General features: G+C 35.6%; 1 protein-coding gene across 9 annotated transcripts in view; it reads left to right on the top strand.

Annotated features, from left to right (window-relative positions):
* RAPGEF6 (Rap guanine nucleotide exchange factor 6) overlaps positions 1-19,750 on the top strand; it is a 213,992-nt gene that overhangs the window by 167,140 nt on the left and 27,102 nt on the right. For all 9 annotated transcript variants that reach the window (XM_081279815.1, XM_081279813.1, XM_081279814.1 and 6 more), the window contains 2 exons: positions 14,169-14,380; positions 19,443-19,566. In XM_081279815.1, the coding sequence (XP_081135941.1) occupies positions 14,169-14,380; positions 19,443-19,566 (336 nt within the window). The remainder of the gene's footprint in view (positions 1-14,168; positions 14,381-19,442; positions 19,567-19,750) is intronic.

Below are 19,750 nucleotides of genomic sequence, written 5' to 3'. Positions count from 1 at the left end.
TCTGACCTAAAATTGCTGTTTTGAAATAACAGCCAAAATACTATCAACCATTTGATAAGCTCTTCCTATTTGCCAGGCATTGCATGGGGCATTATGGGACATATTGTTATTTGAGCAAGCTAAGCCATTAGAATTATAAAAATTCTTAAATGTTTATAAGCCTGGGATTTATAGATGGTTACATGAGCTTTCCCTGCTACCTTCTGTCTGCTCATTGTGAGAAGCCAATTCTAGAAAATTTATTTTCTGACCTTCATCCAGCACACTGCTCATCCAAAAAAAAAAAAAAGGGGGAATTCTTCTTAAAGCAGGTCTGATTTTAAAGAGGAAGGGAGTTATAGTTAGGTCAATTTGAAGGCTTTGTGTGTGTGTGTGTGCGTGCGTGCTGGGGATTGAACCCAGGGCTTTGTGCATGTGAGGCAAGCACTCTATGAATTTAGCTATATCCCCAGCCCTGCAGGCCATATACAGCAGCCTAATTTTTTTTTTCCTTCCCACTGCCACCAAAACACACATGTGTTCCTGTCACTCATGTGGGGTCTTTTTAAGAACTCTTTAATCATGAGTCTGTCATGGTAATATGATGCCCTTTGTAGTGAGTTAACCAGTGCTACAATTGAACTAGACACTGTAGAAGTATTGAATAGAGATTATCAAAGTGACTTTACAATCAGCTGTGCCTGTACTTGAATTTAGCCTCTCCCATGTAGTAGCAGGGTGTTAATGGGAAACTTAAGACTAGTTTTCTCATCTGTAAGATACAGGAGTTATACCACTTATCTCACATTTTTTTTTTAACACTAGGTCTAAAATAGAAGAGAGATGCCACTGATAAACACTTGGAAGGCTAGAAAGTCACTCTGTATAGGAAGCATATCAGGTAAAAGATTTGAGAGTTACAGGCTCAGTTTAGAGTATCCTACGAAGAAAATTGACATGGAGAGAGAGAGTGGATGATCTGTTTAAAAAGAGTATAGAAAGAAAATGGTAGAGGACTAAAAAACTAAACCTTATATTATCTTCTGTGGGCAGCTAAGAAGAGAGTCCAACCAAAGATGGAGCATCATTACAAAGCAGCACAGTTATGATAGTGTAATTAAAGGCAGGGAATTTGAGAGAAGGTGGTGGACAGTAGCTCAAAGAAGGGTGTAGGAAAGGCCCAAGGTTTAGTTAAGATGATTTGTTTTGTTACAGAGAACATTTATTATACACAATTTCCATGGTTTATATGAATATAACTGCTTTGTATTCTTATATTTAAATTCAGGTTTATCAAAGAATATATTCTTTTCATTGGAGATGGAATAGGTGAATCATTTTGTTCTGACCAAGATTAAATAGCATTTTGTATTAAAAATAAATTTAATTTTTGAAAAAACATTACATACACATAGAAAAAATTCAAAGATACTTTAAAAAGTGCACAGTGTAGGACTGGGGTCGTGGCACAATGGATGAGTGCTTGCCTCACGTGTATGAGGCATTGGGTTCAATTCTCAGCGCCACATATAAATAAATTTTAAATAATAATAAATAAATTTTAATAAATAAATTTTAAAAACAAGTTTAAAAAAAACTGTACAGTGTAAAGTAATTCTCTTCCACTTAATCTCCAGTCCATCCATATTTCTCTCCTATCTTGGTTTATTTAGGGGCTTATTGTTTATTTTGTTTTAGGTTTTGGCAGGTTTATGTTCCCTGGTATCTCAGGTAATTTTCTTACACTTAGTTTCATGCTTTCAGAAATACCATTCCTGATTTTGAAAGTATTTTCTTCTTTGTTCGATTGGTTGGTCCATTTTCTTTCTATACTCTTTGATTGATCATAGAGATTATTCCAAATTAGTACCTATAAAGGTGCCTCAGGATTTTTTTGAATGTTTTTTTTTTTAAGTTGTAGATGGACACAATACCTTTATTTTATTTATTTTTGTGCCGTGCTGAGGATCAAACCCAGTGATTCACACATGCTAAGTGAGCACTCTACCACTGAGCCACAACCCCAGCCCGGATGCCTCAGTTTTTAAAGCAACTACAGAGTATTCCTTTATACATTATTTGTGGATCATTCTAAATTTTGACCTTAAGCTACTTAAGAAAATGTATGATGTTTGTATTTGCTATACTTACGCCTTTTTTTTTTTTTTTCCTTTAATAATCATTTTTCTTTCTTGGAGATTCTACATTTTACATTTGTTTAAGAACAAATGTAAATGCTTTGGTTTGAATCCAGTGTTGGCACTTAATAAGTGAACTGAGTTTTCTCATCTGTAAAATGGGGAATCATGGTAGTTCCTGTCTCATAGGGTTAATTCAGTGAATTAGTACATTGAAAGCTCTCAGAACCTTTATACTATTATAGTTTGATTTATATTAACAATTTTTATTAATCTTCAGTTCACTTTGAGGTAAATAGTGAGGTAGTAAAATATATCTTACTTTGTTCCAAATGGCTTCTTGGTTATCCAGAATAATTAATCTTTTCTCCTAAAATATAATACTGTCATACACTAAAATTCCATACATATTTTTGGTCTGTTTCTGGCATTCCGCTTCATTTATTTATCTCTTCATTTACTGTTTAAATTGCTAAAACATTAAATTTTAAGAACTGATAGAGTTGTACTATTATCTGGCTATTTTCAGCATGTTTGTTTCATATGAACTTTAGTGTTAATTAATTTAATTATTTTAAAAAGTTTTGTGGGTATTTTCAATGGATTACATTAAATAGATTAGATTGATTTCGCAGCTACTTGACATACCAATGCCTTGTTACACCTAAGAAAAATTAACTTCACTTCTCATTTTCTTGTTTCTTTGGCAGTTATAGGTTGTTTATATAAATCTTGAACATTTCTTTGAATGTTTAATACCGTTTAATGCTGTTCTGAATGGGATCCTTATAATCACTTGTTGCACCTGCCTAAGGATTCTAACGTTTATGTATATCAGTTTTGTATACCCTAATCTTACTACATTCTAATTTCTAATAATTTTCAGTTAATTCTTTTGGGATTTTGAGTTAAGACAGTCTAATATTTAAACTACTAATAATAACTTGACCTTTTATTCCTTTTTTTTCCTTAGAGAGAGAGAGAGAATTTTTTTAATATTTATTTTTTAGTTTTCAGCAGACACAACATCTTTGTATGTGGTGCTGGGGATCGAACCCGGGCCGCACGCATGCCAGGCGAGTGCGCTACCGCTTGAGCCACATCCCCAGCCCATTTTTATTCCATTTATCTAGTTTTTTATTTAGTCTGTTTCTATCTGCTGGTACTTTCACATTAAATAGTAATTGTAATTATGAGCCTCTATGCATAATTTGTTAGCTCTTAATAAGAATGTTTCCTGTGCTTCTTCATTAAACATAATGCAGACTGGGTTCAAAAATATATGATTGAATTCTCTTTTTCCTGGTTTTCTAAATATTAGGGATAGTATTGAAATTAATTGTATATTAGTATTATAAATTATTTTAATAGTTTCCTGAAAATGAATTACCTTTCTAATCTGGCTTGCGCTCCATTTAAGCATGGTAAATTTTATAGTATTGTATCTTTCTGATTTGTGTGGCTTTTTTGTGGATTTTAACACAAATAACATGCTGGCTTCGTAAAACTTGAAAGTGTTCATTCATTATTTATGCTCTGTAACAATTTAAATCTCCTTGGAGGTAATTATTTGGTTGAAAGTTTGAAAGAACTCACAAGTGAAATTCTCTGGGCCTTGATGTTCTTTAATAATCTCTGTAATCTTGAGACCAGGAGCAACGTAGTACACCTGTAATCCCAGCAACTTGGGAGACTGAGGCAGGAGGATTTCAAATTAAAGGCCAACCTCAACAATTTAGTGAGGCTCTGTCTCAAAATAAAAAGAGCTGGGAATGTAGCTCAATGGTAAAGTGCTCCAGTAACTATTCCCACCTCCAAAAATATATATATATATATCTACAATGGCATGGGTATTTCAGTTTCAGTGTTTCCTAAAATAAAGGTCAGCACACTTTTTCTGAAGGTGAAATGCTTTCTGCTTTGTTGGCTATATAGTCTCCTTTTTGTTGGGGGGGGGGGTGCTCGGGATCGAACCCAGGGCCTTGTGCATACAAAGCAAGCACTCTGCCAACTGAGCTGTATCCCCTCTTAAAACTACTTAATTCTGCCATTGTAGCATAAAAGTACTCCCATAAAAAGTAAGTAAACAAATGGTTGTAGGTGTGTTCCAATAAAATTTTACTTACAAAAATAGGCAGTAGACCTAATTTGGTCCACTAGTTGTCATTTGATGACCATAATATGTATCAAATGACTGTAATATATCATTTGTTTTATCTGAATTTTTAAAAATTAACTTGACTTTGGACCAAATGAAAATAAGCTTTTTCCAGAAAATGGGGGCGGTGGGGGGGGGACCAAAACTGGTAAGACTAACTCAAGATTGAAAAATAGTTTCCCTGGTTGTAATGTGAAGATCACTCCAAATTAGATTATTCTGACTTCTTTAAGGATCTTTAGTACTGATTGTGATAAGATAATATTGTAGCACCTTCAACATTAATGGTATGAGGGTTGGGATTGTATTTACCCAATTCCTGTTTTTGTTTTTTTTATTTTCCTAATATGGGGAGTTGCGGGGCTGAAGGGTGTAGCTCAGTAGTAGAGTGCTTGCCTGGCATGCAGAAAGGCCCTAGGTTCAATCACCAGCACCATAAGGAAAAAAAAAAAAAGAATCTAAGATAGTGTTGGGCAAGTTGCCAGTGCTTAATTCATATTTATCAGTGGATGAATAAATAAAAACCATGTAAGTTTGAAATATTTTTATAATATCATTATGGAATATTTGAGCATTAAAAAATCAAATTCTGATTCCATATAATTTGATTTTATTCATGTTATGAATGTTCCACTGTATTGATTTTTTTTTTAGTATTTTATTGTTGATAAACCTTTATTTATTTATATGCAATGCTGAGAATTGAACCCAGTGCCTCACACATGCTAGCAAGCACTCTATCACTGAGCCACAAAAAGAATGTATTAAGATTCTTTTGATTATAAGTCAGGAGCACAGTTACTGCTTTAAAGGGGATGGGGGAGTAAAGCCTTTGCGCAGGGATGACACAAAATTCATGAAGCGTTCCATATTTTTTTGAATACATGTATGAAGACATGAATGGTGTCAAAATACTTTGTTTACAATCAGTGACTTGAAAAATTGTGCTCTATATGTATAATATGAAATGAATTTCATTCTGCCATCATGTATAACAAATTAGAATAAATAAATATATTTTTTTTTAAAGTAAAGAATGGAGGGAAATTGCCTGAGGGACAGATGGATCCCAGGAATCAACTATGTTCTTAGGATCTTCTCTCTTTGTGAACTGTGCTCTGATTCTATTTGTTTACTTGATTCTCTTCTATTGAGAGAAGTACTAAAGAATGGAAACTACAAAAGAAAGTGTAAAAAGGCTTATGTGGTCCTTAGTCAACAAGCCCTTTGAAAGTGAGCACTGTTGACTCTCTGCTTTAGTATATATGGTCATCGATAAAAACACTTGTGTCACATACTCATTCTTTTTTTTTCTTTTTTTTTTATTGGTTGTTCACAACATTACAAAGCTCTTGACATATCATATTTCATACATTAGATGGAAGTGGGTTATGAACTCCCAATTTTACCCCAAATGCAGATTGCAGAATCACGTCGGTTACACATCCACAATTTTACATAATGCCCTATTAGTAATTGTTGTATTCTGCTACCTTTCCTATCCCCTACTATCCCCCCTCCCCTCCCCTCCCATCTTCTCTCTCTACCCCATCTACTGTAATTCATTTCTCTCCTTGTTTATTTTCCCATTCCCCTCACAACCTCTTATATGTAATTTTGTATAGCAATGAGGGTCTCCCTTCATTTCCATGCAATTTCCCTTTTCTCTCCCTTTCCCTCCCATCTCATGTCTCTGTTTAATGTTAATCTTTTCTTCCTGCTCTTCCTCCCTGCTCTGTTCATAGTTGCTCTCATTATATCAAAGAAGACATTTGGTATTTGTTTTTTAGGGATTGGCTAGCTTCACTAAGCATAATCTGCTCTAGTGCCATCCATTTCCCTGAAAATTCTATGATTTTGTCATTTTTTATTGCTGCATAGTACTCCATTGTGTATAGATGCCACATTTTTTTTATCCATTCATCTATTGAAGGGCATCTGGGTTGGTTCCACAGTCTAGCTATTGTGAATTGTGCTGCTATGAACATCGATGTGGCAGTATCCCTGTAGCATTGCTCTTTTAAGGTCTTCAGGGAATAGTCCGAGAAGGGCAATAGCAGGGTCAAATGGTGGTTCCATTCCCATCTTTCCCAGGAATCTCCAAACTCTTTCCAAATTGGCCGCACCAATTTGCAGTCCCACCAGCAATGTACAAGTGTACCCTTTTCTCCACATCCTCGCCAGCACTTGTTGTTGTTTGACTTCATAGTGGCTGCCAATCTTACTGGAGTGAGATGGTATCTTAGGGTGGTTTTGATTTGCATTTCTCTGACTGCTAGAGATGGTGAGCATTTTTTCATGTACTTGTTGATTGGTTGTATATCCTCCTCTGAGAAGTGTCTGTTCAGGTCCTTGGCCCATTTGTTGATTGGGTTATTTGTTATCTTATTGTCTAATTTTTTGAGTTCTTTGTATACTCTGGATATTAGGGCTCTATCTGAAGTGTGAGGAGTAAAAATTTGTTCCCAGGATGTAGGCTCCCTATTTACCTCTCTTATTGTTTCTCTTGCTGAGAAAAAACTTTTAAGTTTAAGTAAGTCCCATTTGTTGATTCTTGTTATTAACTCTTGTGCTATGGGTGTCCTATTAAGGAATTTAGAGCCCGACCCCACAATCTGTAGATCGGAGCCAACTTTTTCTTCTATCAGACGCAGAGTCTCTGATTTAATATCGAGCTCCTTGATCCATTTTGAGTTAACTTTTGTGCATGGTGAGAGAAAGGGATTCAGTTTCATTTTGTTGCATATGGATTTCCAGTTTTCCCAACACCATTTGTTGAAGATGCTATCCTTCCTCCATTGCATGCTTTTAGCCCCTTTATCAAATATAAGATAGTTGTAACTTTGTGGATTAGTCTCTGTGTCCTCTATTCTATACCATTGGTCCACCCGCCTGTTTTGGTACCAGTACCATGCTGTTTTTGTCACTATTGCTCTGTAATATAGTTTGAAATCTGGTATTGCTATACCGCCTGATTCACACTTTCTGCTTAGAATTGCTTTTGCTATTCTGGGTCTTTTATTTTTCCATATGAATTTCATGATTGCTTTATCTGTTTCTACAAGAAATGCCGTTGGGATTTTGATTGGCATTGCATTAAATCTATAGAGAACTTTTGGTAATATCGCCATTTTGATGATGTTAGTTCTGCCTATCCATGAACAGGGTATATTTTTCCATCTTCTAAGATCTTCTTCTACTTCTCTCTTTAGGGTTCTGTAGTTTTCATTGTATAAATCTTTCACCTCTTTTGTTAGGTTGATTCCCAAGTATTTTATTTTTTTTGAGGATATTGTGAATGGAGTGTTTTTCCTCATTTCCGTTTCAGAAGTTTTGTCGCTGATATACAGAAATGCCTTTGATTTATGCATGTTGATTTTATATCCTGCCACTTTGCTGAATTCATTTATTAGTTCTAGTAGTTTCTTTGTAGACCCTTTTGGGTCTTCTAGGTATAGAATCATGTCATCTGCAAATAGTGATAATTTAAGTTCTTCTTTTCCAATTTTTATGCCTTTAATTTCTTTCGTCTGTCTAATTGCTCTGGCCAGTGTTTCAAGAACTATATTGAATAGAAGTGGAGATAGAGGGCATCCCTGTCTTGTTCCGGATTTTAGAGGGAATGCCTTCAACTTTTGTCCATTCAGAATGATGCTAGCCTGAGGCTTAGCATAGATAGCTTTTACAATGTCAAGGTAAGTTCCTGTTATCCCTAGTTTTTCTAATGTTTTGAACATAAAGGGATGCTGTACTTTGTCGAATGCTTTCTCTGCATCTATCGAGATGATCATATGGTTCTTATCTTTAAGTCTATTTATGTGGTGAATAACATTTATTGATTTCCGTATATTGAACCATCCTTGCATCCCAGGGATGAATCCTACTTGGTCATGGTGCACAAATTTTTGATGTGTTTTTGTATTCGATTCGCCAGAATTTTATTGAGGATTTTTGCATCTAGATTCATTAGAGATATTGGTCTGTAGTTTTCTTTCTTTGAGGTGTCTTTGTCTGGTTTGGGAATCAGGGTGATGTTGGCCTCATAGAATGAATTTGGAAGAGCTCCCTCTTTTTCTATTTCCTGAAATAACTTGAAAGGTATTGGTATTAATTCTTCTTTAAAGGTTTTGTAAAACTCCGCTGTATACCCATCCGGTCCTGGGCTTTTCTTGGTTGGTAGTCTTTTGATGGCTTCTTCAATTTCATCCATTGATATTGGTCTGTTCAGATTGTGTGTATCCTCCTGACTCAGTCTGGGCAAATCATATGACTTAAGAAATTTATCGATGTCTTCACTATCCTCTATTTTATTGGAATATAGGTTTTCAAAATAATTTCTAATTGTCTTCTGTATTTCTGTAGCATCTGTTGTGATATTGCCCTTTTCATCCCGTATGTTAGTAATTTGAGTTCTCTCTCTTCTTCTCTTCGTTAGCGTGGCTAAAGGTCTGTCGATCTTATTTATTTTTTCGAAGAACCAACTTTTAGTTTTGTTAATTTTTTCAATAGTTTCTTTTGTTTCAATTTCATTGATTTCCGCTCTGATTTTAATTATTTCTTGCCTTCTGCTACATTTGCTGTTGTTTTGCTCTTCCTTTTCTAGGGCTTTGAGATGGAGGTGTGAGCTCATTTATTTGTTGGTTTTTTCTTTTTCTGAGGAATGACCACCAGGCGATGAATTTTCCTCTTAAAACTGCTTTCATTGTGTCCCATAGATTCCGATATGTTGTGTCTGTATTTTCGTTTGTCTCTAAGAATTTTTTTATTTCCTCCTTTATGTCTTCTGTAACCCATTGATCATTCAGTAACATATTGTTCATTTTCCATGTGATGTAGGATTTTCCCTTCCTTCTTTTATCATTGATTTCCAGTTTCATTCCATTATGATCAGATAAAATGCATGGTATTATCTCCACCCCTTTATATTTACTGAGGGTTGCCCTATGGCATAATATATGGTCTATTTTTGAGAAGGATCCATGTGCTGCTGAGAAAAAAGTGTAGCCATTTGATGATGGTTGATATATTCTATATAAGTCAGTTAAGTCTAGGTTATTGATTGTGGTATTGAGTTCTATAGTTTCTTTATTCAACTTTTGTTTGGAGGATCTGTCCAATGGTGAGAGAGGTGTGTTGAAGTCTCCCATAATTATTGTGTTGTGGTCTATTTGATTCTTGAATTTGAGGAGAATTTGTTTTATGAATGTCGCAGCACCATTATTTGGTGCGTAAATATTGATAATTGTTATGTCTTGTTGGTGAATGGTTCCTTTTAACAGTATATAATGACCTTCTTTATCCCTTTTGATTAACTTAGTCTTGAAGTCGATTTTATTCGATATGAGGATGGCCACCCCTGCTTGCTTACGAGGACCGTGTGCGTGGTATATTTTTTCCCATCCTTTCACCTTCAGCCTGTGTATGTCTTTTCCAATCAGATGTGTCTCATAGAGGCAGCATATTGTTGGATTTGTTTTTTTAATCCATGATACCAGCCTATGTCGCTTTATTGGAGAGTTTAAGCTATTAACATTCAGAGTTACTATTGATATATGGTTTGAACTTCCATCCATGTTTGATTGTTTATCCTTTTTTTAAAAAAATTTAGTTTGTTTCTCCATGATTATCTTTCCCCTCGCCCTCTGTCTTTACTGAGGCACTTCCCACTGATGGTTTTGGTTATTGTTTTTCATTTCTTCCTCGTGTAGTGTTTTGCTCAAAATGCTTTGCAATGCTGATTTTCTGGCTGCAAATTCTTTTAACTTTTGTTTATCATGAAAGATTTTTATTTCGTTGTCATACCTGAAGCTTAATTTTGCTGGATACAGAATTCTTGGTTGGCATCCATTGTCTTTCAGTGTTTGAAATACATTGTTCCATGACCTTCTTGCTTTCAGTGTCTGTGATGAAAAATCCGTTGTTAACCTTATTGGTTTACCCCTGAATGTAATCTGTCTCCTTTCTCTTGTAGCTTTTAATATTTTCTCTTTGTTCTGTATATTGGATATCTTCATAACAATGTGTCTTGGCGTTGGTCTACTGTGATTTTGTGTGCTCGGTGTCCTGTATGCATCTTCAATTTGTATATCTGTTTCCTTTTTTATTTCTGGAAAGTTTTCTGTAATTATTTCAATCAGCAGGTTACTCATTCCCTTGGTTTGAATCTCTGTACCTTCTTCTATCCCGATGACTCGTAAGTTTGGTTTTTTTATGTTATCCCATAACTCTTGGATGTTTTTCTCGTGATTTTTTACCAGCCTTTCTGAGTTGGCTAGACTCTTTTCAAGATGATATATTTTGTCTTCATTATCTGACGTTCTGGCTTCTACTTGCTCCACTCTGTTAGTGATACTCTCAATTGAGTTTTTAATTTGGTTTATCGTTTCCTTCATTTCTAGAATTATTGTTTGATTATTTTTTATAATCTCTATCTCCTGATAAAGATGCTTAACTTCTTCTTTTATCTGTTTATGTAATTCATTCTCAATGTGTTCTTTCGCTGCTTGAAGTTGCTGTCTTGTATCCTCTTTAAGGTTCCATTCCATCTGTCTAAGGTGTTCCTTGAGTTCTTTATATGACCATTTTTCTGATGACTCTAGGTCCTCCTGAATATTTAGGCTGTCCTGCATTGTTTGTACTCCTTTTCTTCCTTGCTTTTTGAAGCTGCTCATGTTACTTCTTGTTCTGTTTGACTGATGAGTTACTGTTTACTCATATACATTTATTTGATGCTGTAGCCGCAGGTTTCAATGAAGTTATCTCCTCCGCCGCAGTCTGATGACATACTCATTCTTGTACCAATTGTGTCAGCATAGTTGATACAAGACCAGTTTAGGTAATACGCCCACCCTATGACAAAGGTAGGAAGCAAGATAGAGGGAGAAGGAAACATCATGGTTGATAGCCTCACTGGAATCAGAATCAAGAACTGTTTATCCAACAGAGGGAACAGTGTTCATGGAAGAATAAGGTTAAAACTGTTCTGGGTGGGCGGGGGAGTAGCTACTACAGTCCACTGTCATATTCAGACAGTTTTAATATTCTTTGCATATATTTTGAGGATCTCCATTCCTTCTAGATTTCACTGAACTAAAAAATAAAAATGAGAATTAGGTACATTGTATGTTCTTAAAATTTCATGTGTATCTATGGTTATTTTGCCTGTTCTTATTTCCTAGTCTTATATATTTAACTCCCATGAGCTACCAAGCATTGTTTTGAGTAGTCTTTAACGCTGATCATTTTAGTATTTTTTTTTTTTATTTCTCCAATCATGTCTTGGTTGGTTGAAGTTTGTTTTCTGTTCATTACTTGAAGAAGGACTTGTGGAAATTATATTTCCTAAGCATATTCAAAGTATCTTTTTGTTGCAATTCAACATGACTGACAGTTTGGCTATTGTTTCATATATCATTTCTTGGGGACTTTATAAACAGTGGCTCTTGAACTGATATTTTATGTGGCTATTTAGTTCATAAGATTTGCTTTACTTTCTCTTCTCTCCCACACTCCCAGGTTCTTCCTATTTCTCTGAAGTTATTTACATAGATGTTAATATATATAGTTTTACAAGACTCTGGCACCTGTTTAATTTGTAGATTCAAATCTTCCTTTATTTCTGGAAATTTTCCTGAAATTATACCTCCTAATTTTTTTCAGTTCAATTTTTTCCTATTCTTCAGAAATACCAATTCTGTGAATTTTATATATCCTTTGTTTTACATATTCATCATTTTCTCTCCAGTCCCTGTCAAGTCTGTCCATGTCCTTTGGTTGATTTTGTTAATCCTTTTGCTCATGACATTTGCACAGTGGTTTAGCAGTGTCTATATCTTTTAAAGGTTCCAGGGCAGCCCTCATTTCCGTGTTTTTTTTTTTTTCTTCCATGTTGCTCATGACCTTTACTAGTCAATTTTTAAATCAACTTCTCTTATATTTTCCCTAAGCTCTGATTTCATTGCATTAAGCTCTTTGTTTATTTTATTGGTTTACTTGATATCACGACAGGTTACTGGTTAGTTCCAGTTTTTCATTGTTGACAACATTATTCTGCCTTGTACTCTTTGTTTTTCTTTGTGAATACTTTGTTACAGATGCTGTATTTGTTCATTCCTTTTGAATGACAAAAGAGTTTTTCCAGTACTGTTTTTATAAGAGGTTCATGTGGGAGAGAAACCGGGAGTAGACCCTATATGTGAATTGTTTTACCCTTTAATTTTTCACAGCAAAGGGAGATTGGAAGTTTTAGGGCTTCTTACAACTCGGAGAGTTTTCTCTCTTCTATCCTGTTACAGAGCTTCCTACCAAAATGTATCACTGTTCATTGATTTGATCTTATTTCCCTGATAATCCATGATAAAGAAGTATGTCCTGCCCTGCCTAACCCCATTAACCTAAACCTTTTTATTGTTCCAAATAAGGGATTATTGGTTTTGACCTAAAAAGGAGTTAACCTGCTATGGAGAACTCTGCTTGGCAACTAGCTAGCTTGCTTGTTTTCTTTCTTTCTTTCTTTCTTTCTTTCTTTCTTTCTTTCTTTCTTTCTTTCTTCCTTTCTTCCCTTTCTTTCCTTTCTTTCCTTTCTTTCCTTCTACTGGGAATTGAGCCCATCTGCACTTTACTACTAAGCTATGTTCCCCCAGCCCTTTTTATTTGAGAACTGGATCTTGCTAAGTTGCCAGACTGGCCTTGAACTTGGGATCTTTCTCCCTCAGCCTCCTGAGTTGCTTAAATAGAAGTGTGCCACCACACCTGGCTTTTGCCCCCTTTCATTCCATCTTTAGCTATAGACATCATTTTCAGCATCTTTTCATATACTCATTTGACCTTGCCTATTTTGGGGCAAGCATTCTAATGAGTTTAGGAGTTTAAGATGAAATTTGCATTTCTGTTATCTTATTCATTCTTATAATTGTTTGGGGGCAGTTTTGAAGAAATAAAGGAACAAAGATGTCTTAACTTCACACCTTAAAATCAGAAGTCAAGAGAACATTTTAATGTGGTTTCGGTAAAAGTCAAATAAGGATTAACTGATAAGAAAATTGAGGCATACAATTTGTTTATATATATCCATACACAACTCGTGCGCACGCACACACACACACACACACTCTGTTCATTTGATAAACTTACCAGTATCACGGTAGTATAAAGGTAAAGAAATAGGGAAGAATTTCAACTCAGTGGGCATGAATATCTTCAAGTTACGGAATATCTGAACTTATTTAAAGTCCTATGGAATTGAAACATTAAGTATTTAAGAGGCTTAGGGGACAAGATTAGAACCTATGGGTATATAAGCTTTAAAATTAGGGACATAGGTGAAAAAAAATCTCAGAAAAAAAAAATGCTACCACAGTTGTTGAACAGTTGTTTCAAGCATTTCTTAAATCACTCAAATAGGCGGTTTTTGTAAAGTTATGTCTGTGTAAAATGAACAACATTGTGATGTTTGAAGTTTTATTGTTTATGAACTTACTATAGTTGACACTTGCATGCAAACTGTAAAATAAAGCTATGTGTGTACATCTATAAGCAAGTAAAATATATCCCTTCAAAAGACATTCTCCATATTTTAAGATAAGGAAGTCCCTTTTATTCAATTTTTAAGTAATTCTTTTCTGTTTATTTCAGTGTATTAAGTAGTTTCTGGGCTGGGAATATAGCTCAGGTGATAGAGTGCTTGCCTCACATATATATAAGGCCCTGGGCTCAATCCCCAGCACAAAAAAAAAAAAAAAAAAAAAAAAAAAAAAAAGAGAGAGAGAGAGAGAAAATAGGTTCCTTATCTTTTGAGCAATATTAAAACACTTGGTATATATATACTTTTCTGACCTGAGTCTACCCTCTTCCCCTAAGTCCTTTTTTAATGTTTTTATTGTCATCTTTGGCAGTGGCTTGAACTTGGCACCTGTAGCACGACTCAGAGGTACTTGGGAAAAGTTACCAAGCAAATATGAGAAACATCTCCAAGATCTACAAGACCTTTTTGATCCATCTAGAAACATGGCAAAATATAGAAATATTCTTAGTAGTCAAAGTATGCAGCCTCCAATTATTCCACTGTTCCCTGTTGTCAAGAAGGATATGACATTTCTACATGAAGGTATTTATAAAAATTACTTGAAAATCAGCATGTTTTAGCTTCAGTTAATTCTACAGTAATGGTTTATTATATATTCCAACTTAATGAGTGTAAGTTACTGCCCAGACTCTGGCGCACACCTGTAATCCTGTAAGGGTCCGGCGGAGCGTCGGAGAAAGAGACCACACAAGAGACTGGTTCCATGCAATTGGCAAAAGGGGATTTATTGGGGATCCATTCCAGCGCGCTGGGGCTCCGTGCTCACTCAAGAAGGGAGAGCAGCCCAGAGCCCAGAGCAGAGGTCAAGCAGAGCTTAAGTACACTTTTTGGAGAGGGCGGTGGGCTTTGCATACATCAGAACAAATCATCATGAGGCGCGGGAAAATTGAACAACAACTCTGAGACATGATTAGCACATTCATTGGCGGGAACAGTTTGGGCAGGGGTGATTGGTCACTTCTAAGTGGAGTACACATTTAAACTGATTGGTTCTGGGGCCTAGATGCTTACGTGCCATGTTACTTGGAGCCCTTAGCTATTGAACAACCAGGGAATCAATGGAGATATTTACTGGGCAGTTCCCGCATTGTCCTAACAACTTAGAGAGATTACAGGTTCCGGGGGTAGCAGAGGAATTGTAACAATAGACTTTTACAATTGTAACAATTGTCTTTTACTTTTTAGCCCAGGCCTCGCCATTTAGAGACTTTACAATGCCCAGTCTTTTACACTTTAACTCAGACTTTTGCAGCTTAGAATCAGCTTAGAAATTTTACCTTTACAATCCCAGCAGCTCAGGAGGTTGAGGCGGGAGGATCATAAGTTCAAAGCCAGCCTCAGCAATATAGAGAGGCCCCAAGCAACTCAGCAAGACCATGTCTCTAAATAAAATTTTATAAAGGGCTGGGAACATGGCTTAGAGGTTAAGCACCTCTGAGTGCAATCTCTGGTACCAAAAAAATAAAAAGAATACAATTTACTAAAGCCTATTTACACAGTTAAATACAATAAATTTTAGGCATCTAAAATCCACTTTGTTAAGAACGAATAATGAAGTTTTTACTGCATGCATTAAAAATATATACTTGATATACCAAGATTAAACTCTTTGATCATATTTTTTTTCAGTAATATTTTTCCTTCCAGCTTTTTTAAAAGTTTTAAGTTATCCTCCTGAGTCCCCCAAATAGCTGGGATTAACAGCTATACACCACCATGCCTGGCTAGATTGTCCTTTTGTTTTATATTTTTCTAAGAATTTTTTGTGTATCCTGGTATGATATGGCTTGCCTTTCCTTTTGATGAACATTGAAAGTTCATCATTTTAAAAGCCTGATTTATTGATCCTTTACCATGGATAGCTTATTTATAATCTGTCTACATCAATTTTTGCATGGTAATGGTATTTTTTTCTACTTTGTTAACTTGGTAACTATTCACTATTTTGTTATTTTTCTAATGTTATATACTAGATGTTGTACTTTATATATTTGTTAACATTGTCAGATCAGTCAGGGCAGACAATGGCCAAAGGAGGCAGATTTAAAAGGGCCGCTGAACAGGCTTTATTGAGATATCACTCCCGGGCAGAACTCCCATCAGACCCACAGAGGGGACAGGAGAAGGGTCTGAGGAGAAACCGAGTGGAATCTCGACCTGACTGGACTTTTATGGGGCTTACAGCAGGAAGGGAAGGGTTTGGGACAGGAAAAGGTGTTTCTAGGGTCCATTGCCCCCTTGAAGTTGGTCAGGGGAGTTGGCTGAACTCCAGGATTGGCCAGGGGGGTCCTGTTGATTGACAGGCGTTAGTCAGGAGATCTGGCTTTTTGACAGGCGTTTCCGCCGGCATCTGCTTTGTTCTAAGTTGCCACTAAGTCGCCACCAAGTCACCGCCACCAACCTAACAAACATTAATTAAACAGACAGTACTATTAGGGTGTATTAGTACTGTTAGTGTGTCAGACAACACAAGTGGACCACTTACATTTCATTTACTTTACTTCCATTGTTATACAGTTGTTACCATGCCTTTAAATCCCATAATGTAACTTTAATTTAGTAAAGTCATTATTTATTTAACCTCACCTGTCTGCTTATATTGTTTGTTTGGGGTACTTTTTGTCTGGTTAGTTTTTGTTTGTATTTGGCCTGTAGAACACTTTTTAGCATTCCCTTAGGTACAAGTCTTTTGTGATGGAAATCTTTTTTTTTTTTTTTTAAGTATTTTATTTTTTTTTTAATTTTTTTTATTTTTATTTTTTTAAAGAGAGAGTGAGAGAGAAGAGAGAGAGAGAGAATTTTTAATATTTATTTTTCTAGTTCTCGGCGGACACAACATCTTTGTTGGTATGTGGTGCTGAGGATCGAACCCGGGCCGCACGCATGCCAGGCGAGCGCGCTACCGCCGCAGCCCCCTGTGATGGAAATCTTTTAATTTTTGTTTATCTAAAATTTTCAGAACTGTATCTTTGGCAGCTACCATCTTTCAACATTTTAAAATAACATTTCATTGTCTTTAATTCTCACTGGTGTTTATAGGACACATTGAAATATATGGTTTGGTATTTTTCCTCAGTTTCAGAAAATTCTCTGTAACACTGTCTTCATATGTTTTATTTGCCCTTTTCTTGTCTTTTTATTAGAAACTCTGATTTTACCTGTTTTAAACCTGATCTTTGTTCCCCTGTTATCTTATACTCTTTTATCTGTTTGTTTGTTTTGTTTTGTTTCTCACCATGCCCCATTCTAGATATTTTCTTTCACCCTGTTTTCCAGTTTCTTCTCTCTTCAACTGTGTTTAATCCCTCATAGATTTCCTAATTCAGGTTTCTGGGGTTTGATTCAGTATGTTCTAGTTTTACAATTTCTCTTGCCTTTTTTTTTTTTTTTTTAAGTTTGTTTCTGATTGCTCTACAATCTGGATCCCCTGTGGGTCTTTTTTCTGGTGTCTTTTTTTCTTCTTTCACTCAATCATGTTATTTTTTTCTCCTAATGTACCATGTGTTTTTTTATTTGTTTTTTGGTTGTTTTTTTTTGGGGGGGGGGGTGGTGTTTTGTTTTGCTTTTTAAAAACAATAAAGATATAAAATTTTTTTAAATCTCCCAAAATCTGAGGGTTTTGAACAATGTTTCATTCCTTCAAAGAGGATTAAGTCTGCACAGCTAAATTCAGTGTTTTATCCATTTTCAGATTTAGAGAGAATTCAACACCAGACTATTAATTATTTCAGTCTACATTTGGTTCATCCTCCATCCCAGGATATAGGACTTTTTCTGAGTTCTAACTCAAAATATTGGAGGTTTAACTGGACTTAGTTGCTTCTATCTTACCTCAAAAAACAGGGTGACTCAGTTTTGTTTTTTGTTTTTTGTTTTGGTCATTGTTTTTGTTTGTTTGTGTTTTTGTTCTTCTTCTCATCATCCCCCTCTTCTAAAATCAGCAAGTACACTTAGGAGCAAGCACTGGCAAATGCCATACTTGCCTTTCTGCATTCTCATTCTCTGCAGATCTTCACTGCCTTCTTAACATTCAGATAGTTTTTATATTTGTCCAACTTTCTAATTGTTCTCAATAGTAAGGTTGTTCTAAACTGCCTAAATTCATCACTCTTTTATCATTTAAAAAATCAAAAGTGCCATAGGCTTCTAACATCCTTCTTTGGACATTTTCCCTCAAATTTATGTGACTTGAGAGTTTTTGATGATTATTTGGTTACCAACTCTTTTTGAGACCCTGAAAATTCATCTTTTTAATGTATAAGTGCTCTTTACTGTGATGAGTTCCACACCTATGTAGTTACACAGCAGCACCTCAGGGATTTCCATGGGAGAAAAATGGGGTTACACTGTTAAAGACAGGTTTTTTTTTTTTTTAAGAGAGAGTGAGAGAGGAGAGAGAGAGAGAATTTTTAATATTTTATTTTTTAGTTCTCGGCGGACACAACATCTTTGTTGGTATGTGGTGCTGAGGATCGAACCCGGGCCGCACGCATGCCAGGCGAGCGCGCTACCTCCTGAGCCACATTCCCAGCCCAAGACAGATTTTTTAAAAGAAAAAAAAGAACCACTGTGAGCAGAAAGATTGCCCTTTGAACATTGTTTTTGCCTCTCACTACAAGTTAGATAAGACAGTAAATGAACTATATCTTGTCTCATAACTTAATCTCTTCAGAAAAAAGTAGATTATTTTTTAAATCAGATACATTTTTTCCTCAGAGAACTATTAAGCAAAACAAAAATAATGAAAATTATGAGCAGGGAAATTTTGAGTTCATGATTATAAATCATGTTCTGGGAAAGGAAAGTTGGATGCCAGACTGAAAAGCATATACCTTTCTTTGTTTTAAGTATTGCTACGTGGGAAAACAAACCCAACATCATGTAATCTCCCATCTCACATTCCTTTGGGATGTCTTCTTTAAGGATTATAATTCATTAAACAATTTTCAAAACATTGTAAACCAAAGAAAACTTATAGGCTTAGTTAATTAAGCCCAAGGTGACCTTGTGCCCTCTGACTAAAGCCTAAGTTTTCAAGCTATGTCCTTGATGTCCAAAAGAGCAAATGAGCAAAGCAAGCATGTGGAGATACAGATTTGAATGACTGTCTATTTTATGGGTCTGTAAAATAATTGAATGTGGTTTTAGTAGCCAGGGACAGTTCATCATGTATTTAATAAGCATAATCATTATTCCCATAGGGAACACAATTCCTCCCAGTAGTACATTCCATGCAATTGTGATTGAGCCATCTACAGATATATCAATTCTTTTTTTTTTTTTTTTTAAGAGAGAGAGAGAGAGGAGGGAGGGAGGGAGAGAGAGAGAAAGAGAATTTTTAATATTTATTTTTTAGTTCTCGGCAGACACAACATCTTTGTTGGTATGTGGTGCTGAGGATGGAACCCGGGCCACACGCATGCCAGGCGAGCGCGCTACCGCTTGAGCCACATCCCCAGCCCCAGATATATCAATTCTTAAAAACAAAAGTAGCACTTATAAAGAAGGCTCTTATTTGTACTCTCCAAGAGTAACAGTTTGACTTTTGCTACTTTGATATAAAAAAATTACTTTTATTCTATAGGAAATGACTCCAAAGTAGATGGTTTAGTAAACTTCGAGAAGCTAAGAATGATTGCCAAGGAAATTCGTCAAGTTGTTCGAATGACTTCTGCTAATATGGACCCAGCTATGATGTTTCGACAGAGGTATGACACAGAAATGTGAAGTGTTATTGGGTGGCATCAAGGGTGATAATAATAATAATCATAATATTTATCATTTCTTGTGCACTGCACTAAGTGCTTTTACAAGTGCCAATCTCAAGTAATTGTTTATCACAGTAACCCTAACAGGTAGGTGGTATTAGCCTTGCTTTCATATCTGAGGAAT

This window comes from Spermophilus citellus (genome assembly GCF_964194105.1).
Source record: "Spermophilus citellus genome assembly, chromosome: 1".
In the NCBI taxonomy this organism is placed as follows: domain Eukaryota; kingdom Metazoa; phylum Chordata; class Mammalia; order Rodentia; family Sciuridae; genus Spermophilus; species Spermophilus citellus.
Note: the sequence above shows the minus strand (reverse complement) of the source record. Positions and strands in the feature narration are given on the sequence as shown.